The following is an 18,106-nucleotide window of genomic DNA, read 5'->3' as shown; positions in this document are numbered from 1 at the left end:
CAATTTTAGAGATAGATTAATTTTTCTTTCAGATTCGGATTCCTGAGATCAAAATACGTAAGAAATGTGCCATATAATCAATTTTTTCAAATAAAAATTTTTGGCCGAGAATTGAAAATTTTCCTAGGAGCTTTTTCGATTTTGAGGTCAAAAATGAACATTTTTTCAAATTAGATTCCCTATGCTATCCTCATGTATCTCGGAAATCCGAATCTGAAAGATGAATTGATCTATCTATAAAATTGATGAGTTATCGCCAATTTTTTGCTTTTTGGTTCTGAAAAATTGAGATATCTCGATGGGATTTATTTCCTACTTACCTAATTTTATCGACGTCTATATCACGCTTGCAATGAGATTTGTTAGTGTAAAATTCTCGTGCCAGAAGATATTTTATTTACCTATAGTTGCTACGACGTTGGTTTCCTCCGATCGATAATGTTACCGTTGGTCACCGGTACCATTTGAATACCCAAACATCCCTTAGGGGTCGCTAGGGGTTAGTAAATTGACCGGAGGGCACAGTAGGGACTGAACCGGAGCCGTAGGCGTTCGCTCAGTTTCAGCAGGACTCTAAAGACGGGGTCACGGGATCTCCTGACTGGGGTCTGCAGTCGGATGGTATTGTGGCGGCTGGTTAGACATGCGTTCGGAAAGAGAGTAGAGTTCTTGTCGTCGTGTAGTTAGAAAGAAGTAAAACTCATCGTCACCAACAATGAATATTGATTAATTTTTTTAATAATTTTTAAAAAAGAAAAATCGACTCGTCACATTGATTTAAATCAGCTCATTCAAAAACCATGTGATTTCGTTTGTTTGGTTGTTTCTTCGTCAACGAATCGCAAGTTATACGACACATGCAATAATGAATAACATTTAATTCAAGAATCGGATATAGACGTGTTTCTCTTTCGATTGTTGAAATAAAGTGACAAGTTATTAAACCGTGCTGTAATTGTCGGTGAACACCCCAGGTGCATGCATCTAAGAATATTGGATTCAGTTTAATGGTGAATAATTTCCACCCAACGACATCACCATGGTTGCTAAGCACTTTACTCAGGGTAAGTTTTTTCAAGCAACGTGCACTCGTATATAATTTTCAACCCTTGTACTCTGTGAAACTAATCATTAACTTCAACATCACTTCAAGCTAGTTTTCATCGTTTTTTTGGTCATTCATCGAACACCGAACAAAATGAAGAGAAAATACTATTTGTAACCAATAGCGACATCAACCCTCGCCCAAGTCTCTACCAACTGTCAAGGGTCGATCGTATCCAGAATTATATCTACTTGTCATTTCTTTGTTTACAAAAAAAGTTTACAAAAACTGTGATCGTCAGGATCAATATTCTTGGACATCAAATCATTAAGTTTCATCGTCGTATAGTTAACCAGAGGGTTTATTTCGAAGGACGAATAGCGCAGAAATAATTCGAAACACACACCTGATGCAGATGCTTTATCATCGAACCATTATGCATCGAATAGAAACGATTGCATTCGAAAAATTATCCTAAATATCAATTAAACCGGATATTCTTTGACACGCAAGGTTTGTACATAGACCCTGCATGTATATCAGGTACACTAATCCGCTTATGTATTTAAAATACACGGATATATGTATACCTATATCCATGTACACCTTATGTATATTTGGTAGAAACAGCTGTCAACGACTGAACGCAATCCCCTCCCTCTCTTTCTTTCCAGAACCATCATCGGTGCTCAAAACCATGAGAACACATGCCGTATGTCGTCTGGGCTGAAACAAGAGTCATACATTTTATTTTCCCTCTTTCCCGGACCCATCGTCGTCGTATTGAAATTGATAATAATCGACATACATTCTCAAAATTTGAGCTGAGATAGATTGTCGTCAACTCAGAGAAAAAAAAGAAAAAATAGAGAAAAGTAACAGTAGGAGAGATTAAAGTTACACTCATTTCCAGAATGTACGACTACTTTTTATCAGGGATAGAATCGACTTTAAATTTTCCCCATCGTCGAAGAGAGAAAAGGAATAATCTTTCGTTGCTCGCGTTGTAGACATCGGCCTCCGGTGTACCTGCTGCGAATGACTCACAATCAGAGGCTGTTCACAGATCACTGAATTCCGGGGATTCCCTCCCTAGACGCCGATGATAGTGGCCTCCTTTGCATGATTCAACTATCGAAATGAATGAGTGTATATTTGTACGTATCGCAGTACATTACATGACGAATAATCGTGAGAATCACCTCCCAAAGGAGACCTCGTTGATTCAGATTGTTGTTTTTTTTTTTCACATCTCGCGACGACTGCGTAAAAATAGGGCAAACACCCGAGCTAATGATGATTCGTACGCTATCTGAAGTAGACAAAAAATAAATAAAGGAATAAAGTATGAAGGAAAAGTTGAAACCGGGGATGTTGAAGCAAAGCCAAATGCTTTAGAAGCAGTTTATCGACTGCTCTTATGCGTTAAGCTTCGAATAGAACTACTTTGACTAAATATAAACGGTAGCGAAGGGATTTTTAGAACCGAAGATAAACAATTACAACGACTCCTTTGAAAAACCTTTCCTTTTAGTGTGGACTTGCAAAGAATCGGAAGAACAAAAATTAGTCAGCTTAGAACGGCGAGGGTAAATCAAAATGGACCAAATCCGATATTAACATAAATTATAGTTACCTCTTCTAACATTGCAAATCCTAGTGTATACGGTCAAAAAATAAGTATCCTGGGCGGATACGGAGAGTGGTTTGCTCTTGCAACAGCCGCAGCCTTCCTTTTCCCTGTTTGTATTTCTTATCTTATATGAACGTGCAGCGTTCGTTGGCGATGAGAATTAATTTTATCAATTTTTTACACGGGTTGCGCATTAACTGTGCTTCGTCCTTGGTGATGGCAAACAGGCATTCTTGTTCGTTCATCTTTGCAGTATATGGCTTCCACATAATTACAGGAAACGGACGTTAATCCAACAATAGCGGTAAAGAATCAGCCGTAGAAAACAGGAAATTCAATTTAATGACGATGGAAAACTAATAGAGTAAAAGATAACGAAGATGAGATGAAGAGCAAAATGTTTGTTACCGTCGAAGTTTGCTTTTTGTCATCCCCACTCGCTTCCCCTGATCTTTTTCCACCACAGGACCCAGCGAAATGCTCATTATTTTTTCCAATGAAACGTTGACCCTTTTTTTTTTAATACGCATATTTAACACATGGGTATTAGCGTTATAATCATCATCGTGATTGTTGGGTGTACAACTTTTAATCTTTTACTCTACGTCGTTTCTCCTCGGCGACACGCGCTCGGAGGACCTGCTGCAGCTGCCACAGGTGCTGTGCTCAAGAAACTATACCCTACGTATGATACTACGGGGTTTCTTCTTATACTTCCACACTTTGGTTTCCGATGAAGCGTGCAGAGAATATACAAGACACAAAAAAGCCAGCAGCTGCTCCTTCTGCAGCGCAGGGCTATGCCACTATATCCGTACGACGATGTTATTTTTGCAGTCACCTTTAATGTATTCTAAAAATGTTGTATTTTTTATTTTTCAGGATCCAGACCGGAGACCGGTGTCCCTGACATGACGGTGATCAGCGACATAGACGAGACGGGAATAAACAAAAATCTACAAGTTCGTTATCAGAGGGACCAGATATACGTATCCTTTTCCGTAACAGAAAGAGAAACGAGTATAATCGTATGATTGAAACGAGTTATGTCGGGTTTTTTTTAATTTTTTTTATCTCATTTAAATGTAGAACATGCGTTAATCCGATGGACGCGGAGAGATAGGGTGTGCGAAGTGACTGTAACGTTAAATGGGCGCGTGTCCGCACGGCTCGTTTCCATTTCGGGGTGCAGCAACAACAGCGTCAGTAGCAGCAGCAGCGGTCGGAGGAGGTCGACGACGACCCTCAGGACGGTGACCCCGCGGCATTTCCTCCCACCCCCTTCAATTCAACAACCCCCGGTGTCGTATAGCTCTACCAATTTAAACGGTAGGCCGTTTTATAGGTATGCCGCTGCTGCGGATCGCATATGCAAAACGAACCTTCTGACTAATAGCAATTTCCTATACTCCTTGACAATTGACGTTTCGCAACGAGCGCCTACTTATGCCCACGCCCGCGCAACTGTACGGTATTGAAAAATATAAAGGGTCATTCGAAAAGTACAACTGTACAAATCTCAACGAATAATCTTCCCAATATTCCGATCTCTGATCTAGTAAAAATACCAATCTATTTTATTCGGCTTCTCGTCACAAATTTACCCATGAACGTCATCCGCTCGTATGAATTGGTAAAATAATTAAGTGGACTGTATTTACAGTACGTTAATGTAGTACACATATAATAACAACAGGACACCGATTGGAGTCACTAATGATTTCAGCAGATCTCTCATAAAAATTCATCACACGTTGAAACGACGATTCGAACAATATTTCTCTAGCAGTTCAAGAAATTAGCTTTGAAAGTAGAAAAAAAAAAAAAAAAAAAATACTCCCTTCGTATCTGGGAGTCGTTTCGACGGAGAGGGTTGTAAAATCTGGCGCATGGATAGATCGTGTACATACGGATGTATGACGTATATAATATTCGTATGTACTACATGGGGTGAGTCATATCCATTGGGGAACCCGCAACCCTTGATATGACGTCAGGGAAAAGTGCAGGAAGGAAGAGTTCTCGTTAGAAAAAAAAAAAAGGGAAAAAAACTCAACCCTACAAATGTGATAATAGTGGCTGGCAAAGACCTTGAATCCCTCGCAAACTCACTTTCTGTCTTTGATTTTTTTCTTTGTTCTTCCCCCTACCTTCAAATGTATCCGTGTATACTGCAAAACGTCGCGCGAGGAATACGAGATAAGTACCCAAAAATACCTTGAGACCGGAAGAAGGAGCCGGGGGAATTTGATGGTCCAACAATTAATCGCTTACGATCGCGATCGACTTCATACGCCGTGTGAAGTATAGTACAGTCGTAGCGTTTTCAATTTACCACTAGGAAAATTAACGCTAAACTTGAAGTTAAAAATTAGATTAGATTAGATTGTATTAGAAAATTGAAATTGAGACTGAAAATTATGGTGAAAGAGAAGATGAAATGTTGGGGAAAAATCACGCGAAACAATTTCAGATTATTTTTCACACGTGATCAGCATACTATTTAACGTTACGAGAATCGAAGTTGGTAATTTTCCTTAGTCAGATTTTAGACGTACACGGGCTCGATCCTGATCGCTGTGAATCCTTACAAGGAGGTGGACATTTACACAACGGTAAGAATGAAAATATTTTTAATATCGTACGCGTATGGCATAATATAAAGTTCGCCGTACACCGGCGCTAGCCACGTGCTTCCGGATGAAAATATATGTGCACTTCAATATAGTAATAAACCGGAAGTTCTATCTTAAGAATAGTAATAACAGAAAATCGTTATAGGTGGTGAACTATTATTATACGCTATGGGTTTTAGAGACAAAACCAGCTGCAGGCAATATGTTAAACTTGGGAGTGAGCTGCGCATTTTAACTTTTCCTTCGTCACTTGCCGCGGCGTCGTCATTATTGCGATGATATCTGGAGCACTTTAAAAGCCTCGTTACAAGGGACAACCCTTTCTCTCCACTCCAACAACTGAGCGAATTATTTCCACTCGCTTTACTTTCGTCGGTAGAATATTCGTTGCTTTGAATATTGGATACTCTTAGAATCGCGCAAAAAAATGACGATGCGGTATTCTTATCGTAGGAATTCGAAGCATTCGCGGTCTTACTCCGTCCGTGTGTGCTGTTGTTTGTCGTGTAGAAACAGGAAATGGATATCACCGGGCGTTTCTTTGTCGCCGTTGACGGGTATTCCGGCCACGATGACGACAATCGTTACGTTGTCTGCGGATATTTAGGCCAAATGCCGACGACGATGCGACGATGATGTCCCCGGATATTGGACGACTCAAGGACATTCCTGTAAAGCTGCAAAAAGAGAGTATCCTCCTTACGTTTCCGTAGCTAGACAAACGCAGCTTTGAAATGGAACCATTACAATCGATCGTTCATCTAAGAAAGGAATACCCGATATAGATCACCGAATAGAAGCTAGAAGAAAAATAAAAAAGAGTTCAAATACCGAAGTCGCGTGGAGAGTGGTGCCGGCGAGATGTAGAATTGGAGAGTGATGGTGAAAAAAGGATAAAAAGTAAACAAGATGAAGTCTACTGCAAAAGTCGAAAGAATCTTTCAACGTTATAGCAATGGCCACTGTTTTTTCTGTACCTCGCAGGATAAACAGCAACCAGTTGGATACTATTTTCAGATTTGGTATAGCTGCTCGCCATCCCAATCCAAACAATCTTTACTTCTCACTCGTTGACTACCAAACCCCACGTAAAACTGCACCGTATATTGCACTGTAGTACAGCATCGGCAGCTGCAACAATTTACATACAGTTTGCTTCCTTCCATTCTTTCAAAACGAAAAAAGATTCACATAATAATAGGAAAGAAGTATCTTTTGTTCTTTCGCCAATGAGGTAGTATTACTGGATACGAGTATGATAATGCGGCGGTGATAGCAAAAATTTTTAAATAAAAAAAAAAAAACTGCGGCGTTCGTAGTTTCCACTGCAGATGCGAGATAACGACGTTATCGCAATCTGTGAATAAAAGAAGAAACGATCAAGAAGCGCATAACGTGAACGAGTTCCGTTGCTATTGTATGCTTCATATTCAGCACTGTAGGTTTTTCCCCTCTAATCAGGAGGAAAAGCAGACCAATTGAAAAGAAAAAAAAATCCGCTTGACGTGTACAAGTAGATATACGTATGCGAGCATACCGTTTAGAATTGCGTACGAGTATGTCCTGACGTACCCTTTCGGTACACGCACCTTTTGGGTGTTTGGGTTATTATTAGATTAGCTCAAAAAATGGAAGGTAGCTAATGTAAAATGTGCATGACGGAAACCCGGCGTTTTGAAAACCGCCAATCGTTAAATTTAAGGGCATACGAATGAGGTCGGTGGAGTGACTGTTTGATGTGAAACGACGCTGTTTTGCTGCGATTGTATTGGGCCGGGGAAGTTTGCAGTGCTCATTTGCCTGCAGAAGCAGTAGCAGCAATAGCGGTAGCAGCGAGTAGGCAGCAACAGAGGAGTTAACTGGGTCAGAAAACCAGAGCGTTTCCTGAATGGGCCGCTTCATAATTTTTGAAGTGAAAATAAAGTAGGATAAAATGAAAAGAAAAAGTAAAAAAAATAACATAAAGAAGTTGAATGCAACGCCACCGAGCAACAACCTTTCCACGAAATCGATGTTCCTTCTCCGTTCATATGAGATACGCCCTCCTGGTCGTGGGGGTTGAAAAAAATTGAGCTGCGCAGTGAAGACACCTTTTTTCATACTGCATTTTCTTGGTATCTTTTTTTTCACTTCGCGTTCGGGTAGATGCCCCAATTACGTGCGAAGTGAAAAGAGATTCACCACCCCTACCCCTCGTTGATATCTGAAGGAGGTTCGGGGGCGATTCGGTGGATACTTTTTTCTGGAAAGATCCTCGCGTCGATTGGCATTCGCCTGAAATTTTTTGAAATCCGAGGTACCTCTTGAAAATCAGCATACCACCGCGGTACAGCGGACGACGGCGGGAAACTGGGTGGCGAAGATCCGTGGCTCAGGATAGTCAAAGTTAAAGGGGCGGGTTCATATTGATCGGTCCTCAGGGTGGTGGCGAGCGAGCCGACCAGCGCATGCACGTTAAACGAATGGCAACAGCAGCAGCGGCAGCAGCATAGGTAACGACGACCGGCTAAAAGTTGGAAGAGCAAAAGGTTTCTTTTCAACATCATTCAACCGGTTGGGGATTCATGATAATTGCAAACGAAAAAATCACCCTTAGATGCCGCAGTTGAATGCAAATGCGCGTCCCTCGGCTGAGAAAAATCAAATAAATATCATGACGCCTGTAGCGAGGATCCTCCTATGAGTTTTTCGATTTTTCTATTTTTTTTTTTTTTTTTACCACTCCCCAGGTGCATTGTTCCAAGTTACATACAAGAGGCACTTGTACCCCGGACCTCCGCAACCTCGTACCAACATCCTCGAGCAAACGACTAGCTCCGGCACCACCTTTTTCCATGTGCAACTCTTGAGTAAAAAACAAGATAGCAAAATGTCGCACGCCTAGTGTATCACGAGGATAAAAGTGCCTAGTTAGAGTCGCCCGGTAAATAGGGGTGGGGCTTTTGTACTTTCAACCCTTCCAGTTTTGCAGCACCATTTCATCATCGTCGTCGTCGTCGTCGTCGTCGTCGTCGTCGTCGACCTCATATTCCGGGTTACCTACGCAGTAAAAGCGGTACAGAGAGGGTCGAGAGATAAAACCGTTTAGCGACTTTCGTTCTTCAACGGAACCGTTTTTTTTTTTATTCCTTCGTTGCCAATTAGCTTTCCATTGATTGAACTTTGTACTGTTGTTGCAATTGTCGTCATTGCTATGGAATTAATTATTAACGTATCAATTTTTTTTACAGGAGTACGTAAACCGTTACCATGGACAGAAAATGGGAGCTTTGGAACCGCACGTTTTTGCACTCGCAGAAGCTGCGTATAGGTCACTTCAGGAAACGGAGAGTAATCAGTCTTGCGTTATTAGCGGTGAGAGTGGCGCAGGAAAAACTGAAACGACAAAATTTATACTTCAATATTTATGCTCGGTTACCAGTAACGTTGATACTTGGGTAGAACAACAAATTTTAGAAGCGAACACGATTCTGGAAGCTTTCGGTAAGATACGTTACGATTATACTTACATGCGGTCGTATCGGTAGCGATGCTTTGTTCGTCGGTGATAAAGTTTGGAAAATTATTTCATGTTACAGGAAACGCTAAAACGGTTCGCAACGACAACAGTTCAAGATTTGGAAAGTTCATGCAGGTCTGTTTCGACAATAAATGGATGATAAAAGGTTGTATCATCCAGGACTATCTTCTTGAACAAAGTAGAATTACATTTCAAAGTCCGGGTGAGCGCAATTACCACGTATTTTATCAATTGATCGAAGCTGGAGCTTGCAACAAGGAGTTCGCTGAGCAGTACCGGCTGCGTCCAGCTGGTTTTTACAAATATTTAAACCAATCCGGTTGCACGAAAATCGACGGTATATCCGACTCTAGAAAATTAGACGCTCTGAGGCTCGCTTTCAACGTCCTTCAAGTTGATGGCGAAATGTGCGAAGGTATATTCAGAGTCCTGTCCGCTATATTGTGGCTGGGAAATCTTGGTTTCGAAGACGTCGATGGTGAAAGATGCGAGCTGACGTCGGAAGACGAAGACATCGTTGCCACAGTCGCACCGCTCCTCGGACTTCAAATCGAAGATGTTACCAGAGTTGTTTTAGTCAGGCAAATAAACGTTCGCGGTAACATCACGGAAATACCTTTGAAAGTTCAAGAGGCCAGGGAGAACAGACATGCGATGGCCAAGGCGCTGTATTCGAGAACATTCGCCTGGCTGATAAACCACATAAACACTTGTACGAATCCTGGACAGGACAGCTCCAGATTTTTGGGAGTGTTGGATATATTTGGATTCGAAAATTTCAACGTCAACAGTTTCGAGCAACTTTGCATCAACTATACAAATGAAAAACTTCATAAATTCTTTAACCATTACGTATTTGCGCTCGAACAAGAAATTGTGAGTATAATTTCGGTTTTATGCAATCGTTTTTCAACGCACTGGATCAACGTCTAACGAAAACTGAATATTTTGCATTTCAGTATCGCCAGGAAGAGATCTACTATTCTCATATACAGTTCACGGACAATACTTTGTGCCTCGAACTTATTGAGAAACCGCCCCGTTGCGTGCTGAAGATGTTGACCGAACAATGCCATATGCCGAAGGGCTCTGATCTGGCGTACCTGACAAATTTACACTCCGAATTCGACTCTCATCCTTCTTACGTGAAGGGCGAAGACAGGAGAAAGTGGGAAACCGAATTCGGAGTAAAACATTACGCGGGTTGCGTTACCTATACAGTCGAGGGTTTCGTGGATAAAAACAGGGACGTCCAGCAGGATGTTTTCTTCGATTTCATGTCCCGAAGCACAAACGAATTTGTCAAGGAGATAACGATATACCAGGATCTTCTGAGTTGTACCGTTGCCAGATCAGGACACATGACGATGTCCCGCGGTACGTCGAAAGGGAAGCCTACGCTCTGCGATTCCTTCAGACACCAGCTCCAAGCGCTGGTCGATGTTTTGCAGGCGACTACCCCCTGGTATGCGAGATGCATCAAACCAAACATGAAGAAAATGGCGAACAATTACGACGAGCAGTTGGTTCTCGATCAGCTCAAGTACCTCGGGATGCTAGACATCATAAGGATCAGAAAAGAAGGATTCCCTATCCACATGCCGTTCGTCGATTTCCTGTCCAGGTATCGATGCCTGGACAAGGGCAGACCTGGATTCTCCGATGAAAAAGAGGCTGTACGAAGGCTTATCAGGGGCCAAGGAATTCCGGAGACGGAATGGCAGATAGGGAGGACGAAAGTTTTCCTCAGAAGCTACGTTCACGAGCCTTTGGAAGATTCCAGAAATCAAATGGTCACGAGCAATGCGATAACGATACAAAAAAACTGGAAGGGATACAGGGTGCGGAGAGGTGAGAAACGTTGTTCGATCATTATGATGCAGAAACTAGAAAATTTCCTCTATAAAAGTAACGGTTTGATCATTGTTCAGAATTCCTGCGAGTCAAAGAAGCCGCGTTGAAAATACAGCACGCGTACAAGGGCTGGAAACTGCGTATAATGTTTATGAGGAAGAGAAGGGCTGCAATCGTGATTCAATCTCATTTGCGAGGAGTGTTTGCACGAGAAGTCGCAGCGGCATTGCGTGAGATGAGACGCGTAGACGAGGAAATGAGGAAACGTGAGAGAATGGAAGAGGAGCGAAAACTTATGGAGGATAAAAAAGCACTGGAGGAAACACAGAGGTGAGATTATTGGGTTTAGAAAAGTGTAGAGTAACGCGAGGATGAATGTTTAAAATCTTATTGTAGAAGCTAACGATATTCCCGTATTTATTGTGTCTTGTAGCGCACAATACGACGGTATAATGGGGATGGATAGAGGGTAAGTTCGGATTGCCCGATCGTTTACGTCTTGCGTTTTGAAATGGCGAATATATTTGTTAATAAAACCAGTCAAGTGATTCTCCACAGAGAGGATTATTTTTTGCACGATCAGCTTGAGTTTAAAGTTTGGACGCTAACTGCATTGGATTGTTCAAAATATGAATTGTCTAACTCGCAACCCGTACAATAATGTGCAAAACAAAACCTACGATTGAATCGCGACCTAACGAACGGTGATCTGTTACAGAAAGGCGCAGGAGGAGATTGCTGCTCTATCTCAGATGGCTGAGCAGTTGAATTCAAAAATGGCAACATCCGAGCTGCAGTCTGTCGATTTGGACAATCTATTTTCATTTCTATCCGATGTACAATCTACGAAAAGTAATCAGATAATCGACGAAATCGGAGAGCAGATGGACGAGCTAGTCGAAGACCTTGACGTCGAACTGGAAACTGTAATTCAACAGGAAATGGAGTTGGACATGAACGGTATACAGGAGAGCAGAAATTCATCGAATAACAACAGTTTGGACAGAAAAGGACAGCAACAGAGGGCTGCGGCGAAACTGAATCAACCCCGTCTTCCAGAACCAACCGAACCTCCGCCCCCGCCACCTTTGCCCGTAGGTCGTCCTCTGGTTCAGGAAGATGATTCGACCGGTACGAACAACAGTTCCAGTCTTTCAACCGTGGATGGGGAGCCGATCTACGAGTCAGTTTTGCCAAGAGATGAGAATGGGCCGAGTAGCCCTGTGCTTATCAATGTTGGATCTTCAATGGGCAACGGGGATCTGTGCGGATCACCTCCTCCTGTTCCCACCAGCAAGATAACAAAGGATCCCATTTGCAGCAGCTCTCCTCCGAGGTCGGATTCGGGCAATCTAGTGGCAAATCATCACCACCAAATTCAGGCGCAGCCCACACAGCTCGCATCGTACGGTGCTCACGAACAACAGCAGCCTGCCGAACGTGAGCAAAGACGCAAATTCAGAGTGGAGAGAAAACTGCAGGAGCTCGAAGATAACAAGGAGGTCTTGGAGCCCGATACAACGTATCACGATATCGTCGAATTTGCTCAAAATTATTTCAACAACCACGAACGGTCGCCGGAGGGAACTATCATCGCCACCCTGACGAGGAAATCACGAGGAAAAAGCTTGGAGTTTATACCAAAGTATGAAATGGTTACATACTACAAGGGTTCCAGTATTCCAAACTCACATATCCACATGTACGATCCGGATAATGTCAACGTTGCCTGCTCAGTTTTCAGGGTGAGTCGATTGGCCTAATTGTTGTTGTCGGTATTCCGTTAGCCTTCTTGTGTAATGAATCGCTGTAATCTTACAGGACTTGTGCAAGCATATGCGAGGTGAGATGAAGCTGGAGCAAGAGATTGCGACCATTCAGAGTATAATCGGCTATGGGATCGAACGAGAAGAATTGAGGGATGAGATCTTGGTGCAGTGCATGCGTCAGGCTACTAACAACCCTAATCCTGAATGGGCAGAGCGAGTGTGGCTTCTGCTTTGCCTCGCGATAGTCGCGTTTCAGCCAAGCAAACTCTTGTATAAGTATTTCGTCTCGTTTCTCAAAAAGAATTTAGCACTGGAGGGAAAATTACGACAGTACGTGCAGTGGTGCGTGGACAACTGCAAGAATACAAAAGTTTCGTGCAGGCAGTTTGCCCCTTCGACCGTCGAAATAGCGGCCATGAGGCGACTCGGCACAATAGTTTGTCGATTCTTTTTCTTGGATGGGCGTACCAAAGCTATTGACGTGCATCCGACAGACACAGCTGCGGACGCTGCTGCTAAACTTGCTGAGAAACTTGGGCTCAGGTCTCTAGAAGGCTGGGCAATATACCAGAGTAGGCCCGATGGCGAAGAACATGTCAGGGCTCATGATTATCTCTACGACGTTATAGCGGCATGGGAAATGTGAGTTCTCTTACCTTATAAAAATATTCATGGAGATTGGAGAGATGTTGAATTTTTTTGTGTTACAATTTCCAGAAAGCAATGCAAACTGAATACAACACAATCCACTTTTTCCACTTTGAGACGTAGCAACAATCCAACTTTGGGCAGTGGTGAAAACCGGTTCGTTTTCAAGCGTAGACTATTCAGAAACAGTCGGGAATTATCACAAGATCCGGTTGAAGTTAACATGCTTTATGCACAAGCAGTTTACAACGTAGTGAAGGTAGATTTGTAGTTCATATCACCACTGGTATTTTATCAAAACTTTTAGAATTGAAAAACCCATGTTATGAATTTGCAACCCTCTTTGCAGTGTGACGATTTTCCAGTATCGGAGAAGGTTGCTCTCCAGTTAGCCGGTCTACAAGCTCAAGTCGCTTTGGGTGACCCGAAGGATAACAATCGCTTGGACTACTACGCAGAAGTGGACAGTTTCCTTCCATATCGTATCAGCCGAGCCAGAGGCGACGACGTCTGGGTACCAATAATAGCCCAAGCTCACGGGCAATACGGAGCTGGCCGTTCCGAGTTGACGGCTAAAGTTCTTTATCTCTCTTGCGTGATGCAATATCCATTATATGGGACAACGATGTTTAATGTAACGTACAGGGGTTATTGGTCGTATGGAAATCAGTTGATATTGGGGATAAACTGCGACGGGCTTATGCTGATAAAGCCAGATGATAAGTTTGTTCTATCGGAATACAGGTATCAAGATGTTGAGAGCATTATGTTAGACCCGAGCGACTCGTTCATAACTCTGTCTCTTCTGAGGCACAATCCGGACAGTTCGCACAAATGTTTTGTTTTCGAGACGAAGCAGAAGAATGAAATCGGGAGTCTGATAGTAAGCTACTGTCCTGCCCTGGCTGGGTGGATCACGGAGAATGAGGCTCCGGTCAAAAAAGTGAAGGGAATAACGAACGAAGACAGAGTCAGGCTCTACCATAATTTAGTCAACTGTCGCAGGACTTTGGTGGACTCCGATGCTTTACGAAAGCCCCAAGACATGGGTGGAGGTTTTTTGAGAAATACTTTACGAAGGCTTTCCAAGCACAGGATAGAAAAACTGCGGCAGGAGCACGGTAACGCAATGGATAATGGCGAGACATATAAAGGATTTCCGTACGCTTATTGGGCGTTTGGCAGACAGCCGATTCCGCAAAGTTTGTCAAAACTGCCCGAACCGGACGAGCAGATTGCGCTGAGTGTCTTTCAATTGGTCTTAACTTACGCCGGTCTGGGGCAGAACGGAGATGCCGTTCGGAGTGTCGAAGACGAGCACGTAAACCTCATTCAAACTATCATGGAACGCTGTATGAGGAAAGAAAATCTTTTAGGCGAGTTATATTTACAGCTGATCAAACAAACCACCGATCACCCCGACCCCAACAGTCGAGTGAACTTGAGACACTGGGCACTGCTCTCATTAGCATGTTCCGTTATCCTGCCTCCTCAAAAAATTATAAGAAAGTATTTAATCGCTCACTTAAAACGGTGCTCGAGCGACTACGTCACAGAGGAGGGTAAGTATGCGAGATTCTCAGAGAAATGTCTGAACAAAACTCAAGGGACGAGGAGGCGACAGTGGCCGCCTAGCAGAGAAGAAATAATGTGCACCATAAATAGAAGACCAATTTACGCGAGATTTCATTTCATGGACGGTCAATATCATGCCGTCGAATTCCACCCTTCGGCAACTGCGCGAGATGTGATGGAAATAATCAAGGCTAAAATTGGACTAGAGGAAACAGCAATGGGTGAGTTGACCAAAGTATGTAACGAACCTTTTGAATGTTTTCTCATGCTTAATCGTCGAACGATTTTCATTTTTCCCCTACCTAGGATATGCGATTTACGAAGTGCTAGGCTCCTCCGAACGATCTCTCGTGCCGGAGGAAAAAATCGCCGACGTTATGTCGAAATGGGAGCGTTACAGAGCAGCTAGCGTGACAAACAATCAACAATCACAACAAGCGCAAAGGAAACACGCGCATCACTTATTCTTGTTCAAGAAACACTTGTTCCTCGATCAATACATGAACCTGGATGACCCCGTTGAAAAAGAGCTCCTCTATCACCAGGTTTTGCACGATTTACGCACCGATCGCTTCCCAATCACGGACAAGGAAGCTGTGAGTTGAATTCGAATAATCGAAGTTGTTTCACTGCACAGTGTGGATAATCAATTTTTTTTCTTCAGATGATGTTGACGGCCTTGCAAGCCCAATTGGAGCTGAGTGATTGCGAAGAAGGACTTTCCGAGGGGCAGGAATATCGCAGGATAGCTGGGCACTGTTTACCTGCTAGATTGGTACCGAATTTAAGTCCGGACGGCATTATGCAACACCACCAATCTTTGAGAGGAATGACACCACCGGAGGCGAAAAAAGCGTTCCTGAATTTAATACAGTCCTGGCCGTTGCACAAGGCTACTATATTCGACGTTATGCAATCATTTACCTCCAATTGGCCCAGAGTCCTGTGGCTCGCCGTTGACCAGAAGGGATTACATCTCTTGGAGCATCGATCGAGAAATGCTCTCTGCAGCTATGAGTACGGAAGCATTCTCAGCTTCAGCCCTGCGCTGAACTGCTTGATGATCATTACTGGGACCGATAAAAAGCAAAGCAAAGTTATAATAACCACGTCACAAGTACGTCTACCAAAATATGTACATACTGTATTCAGGGATTCATCACCAGAGAATTTTAGTGGGTTCAATATTCTCATTTCTTCTTCATTTTCACAGGCTTTCCAAATATCCAACCTAATCAGGGAGTATACGGAAGTGTTGCAGTCTCCAATGGAAGGGTATAAGCGAGATTCCAAGGTGATCCAAATCAGTCAGCCGCCCCAGCAGACACCCTTACCCTCGACCGGTGGTCGCAAGTCAAGACCGGTGTCTATGCTTCACAGGCCTACTCCCGTGATCCAATCTCAAGCCAGCTAAGTCCAGCTGATATTGTACTTACAATTAGATAAAACTGAAATTTATTCGATAGTCAGTTAACGGATTAGAATTATTAGACCAGCCTAGAAACGTACGCACATTTGAAGAAAAAAAAAACAAACGAGTAAAAGAAAAGAAAAGGTGAAACCCGTATCCACGGGATTGTAAAGTTGACAAATAATTATAAAAATAATTGTAAATCTCTCTAATTCATGTGTATCATTGACGCACAAAGAACGGTAAGCCTAATTATTTCTTCCAGTATTTATTGATCGGCTGAAAAAAAAGTTTCAGCAAAACGTGTCGTACCAAAATGCATTTAAATTATATAATTAATAATATTATTCGTACACTCGATGAAATATCCTCACACTGCCACAGCGTTTAAATTGACATACAACTAAAGTGCATTGAATATATGCGTATATTTCTTCCACTGTCGGTCAAAAGTATTCGATCGATAGGTACAGAGATGAATGTTGTTTCATTTGACTTGAAAGTTTTTCTATGAAATCGTCAGTTCAATATTATTTCATCTCACGTTATAAAAGTTATCATTGTTTGAAAACTTTGAACGATATAAAGTGCGTTTATAGTTACTGAATTTGTAAACGGTACACCAAGACCCGCTAATCGCTTGACAAATTTCGAATACGATATATTTTAACCTTGCACACGTATTAATTAATTTATTATAAAAAATATATTATACTTGTTACGTGTATATTTTAATATGAAACAATCGACGAGTATACCAGCGATAACTAAATGTAGCTTTGAATATGTTGTAAGCCTAAATGCTAAAAGTAACGACAAGCGGAAAGAAAAGAAAAATTTGTAAGGGAATCAATTTTCAATCAAACGGCCAAGAAGAGTATTACCCATGACGTCCGATACGATATTTTTAACTGGCTGGAACAGAAATATCTCTTCCACTAGATCTTTCAATGTAAATACTTAAATTAATTTCAAATTAACAGACGCGTCGTATCGTTATGCCAAAATATAGAGGGAGAATGGAGATCGAGTTATCAAAGATCAAAATTGATATAGTATAAAATAAATGATAGGTGGAGTCTAACGTTGATTAATAATCTCAATTTTCGGTTGTGTCGACGAATACAGAAATATAGACTGTGATCCACGTTGAGTGGAAACAACGTGGTGATAACGTAATGGATAATAAATGAATTATTAGTTAACGATGTTATTAATAGAGTATATAAAACAAATTGAAAGGAAAAGACGGATTTGTATATATTATACTATAATATACTCAAATTCTGTAAGAGCATAATAAAGACTCATTATATTACGACGGAATAACTGAGCCAGATTTTTTGTATCCATCACCTTGAAGAATTGCTGCCAATAAAAAAAAAAAATTAAAAAAGAAAATTAAAAATTCAGTTTTCTTTCAATTCTATCATACATTTATTCAGCATTAGCATATTAATATTATTCTTACCATCGATATTATTGATATCACTTGATATCAATTACTTCCTCATTTATGTTTATGTCTGTTTATATACACGTCTTTTTGGCACAGTCACACGAGATGTGTCAAGTATTGGGATCGTATTAGGTGCTCGGGGTATTTCTATTTTCTCAAATTAGTATATAGGTATGTATTTTTTTCCTGGCGAATCGCTAGCTTGAGAATCCTTCATTGTTGCATGAATTGTGAATTCTAAATTAATGAAATGAATAATCGTTTATAATAGTAGATGAGATTCAAAGGCGGAACTCACTTAGTATTCAAACCAATATGGGATTTTATAAGTTGTACGCAAACTGAAATTTATTAGACCGATGGAACAAAACAAAAATTATTTTTATCTTCATTATTATTACTGTTATTCAAATTATTATGATTGTATGTGTTTCAATTCGTCCCAGGTAGTGTTCTCAATAAGAAATACGTATTACGGACACACGCCAAGGAATAGCTTTTATTGACGTATTGAATTATTTGGGAGGTGGGTTTTATTATCAGTATAATAATAATA

The 18,106-nt window shown here is 41.6% G+C and overlaps 2 protein-coding genes across 7 annotated transcripts; one reads left to right on the top strand and one right to left on the bottom strand.

Moving 5' to 3' along the window:
- The first annotated feature begins 555 nt into the window (after positions 1-555).
- LOC105685579 (myosin-I heavy chain) lies at positions 556-16,926 on the top strand. 2 transcript variants are annotated; one of them, XM_020852012.2, is made up of 15 exons: positions 556-1,064; positions 3,561-3,667; positions 5,231-5,293; positions 8,545-8,797; positions 8,893-9,710; positions 9,794-10,685; positions 10,766-11,018; positions 11,122-11,157; positions 11,407-12,433; positions 12,510-13,099; positions 13,175-13,364; positions 13,455-14,901; positions 14,987-15,276; positions 15,345-15,797; positions 15,894-16,926. In XM_020852012.2, the coding sequence occupies exons 1-15, from the start codon at positions 1,040-1,042 to the stop codon at positions 16,092-16,094; spliced, it is 6,645 nt and encodes a 2,214-aa protein (XP_020707671.2). In that variant the 5' UTR covers positions 556-1,039; the 3' UTR covers positions 16,095-16,926. The 2 variants fall into 2 exon arrangements, with proteins under 2 accessions (XP_020707671.2, XP_012255240.2); XM_012399817.3 differs by lacking the exon at positions 11,122-11,157.
- On the bottom strand, positions 5,301-13,242 carry LOC125500152. 5 transcript variants are annotated; one of them, XM_048651678.1, is made up of 6 exons: positions 13,114-13,242; positions 8,563-8,689; positions 8,034-8,353; positions 7,911-7,944; positions 7,615-7,820; positions 5,301-5,991 (listed from the first exon to the last, which is right to left on the bottom strand). In XM_048651678.1, the coding sequence occupies exons 3-6, from the start codon at positions 8,148-8,150 to the stop codon at positions 5,899-5,901; spliced, it is 450 nt and encodes a 149-aa protein (XP_048507635.1). In that variant the 5' UTR covers positions 8,151-8,353; positions 8,563-8,689; positions 13,114-13,242; the 3' UTR covers positions 5,301-5,898. The 5 variants fall into 5 exon arrangements, 1 of the variants encoding a protein (XP_048507635.1); XR_007277363.1 differs by lacking the exons at positions 7,911-7,944; positions 8,034-8,353; positions 8,563-8,689; positions 13,114-13,242 and having other exon boundaries at positions 7,311-7,816; XR_007277361.1 differs by lacking the exons at positions 7,911-7,944; positions 8,034-8,353; positions 8,563-8,689; positions 13,114-13,242 and having other exon boundaries at positions 5,301-6,445; positions 7,615-7,816.
- Positions 16,927-18,106: the final 1,180 nt, after the last annotated feature.

Source organism: Athalia rosae, chromosome 3 (genome assembly GCF_917208135.1).
Source record: "Athalia rosae chromosome 3, iyAthRosa1.1, whole genome shotgun sequence".
Taxonomy (NCBI): domain Eukaryota; kingdom Metazoa; phylum Arthropoda; class Insecta; order Hymenoptera; family Athaliidae; genus Athalia; species Athalia rosae.
Note: the sequence above shows the minus strand (reverse complement) of the source record. Positions and strands in the feature narration are given on the sequence as shown.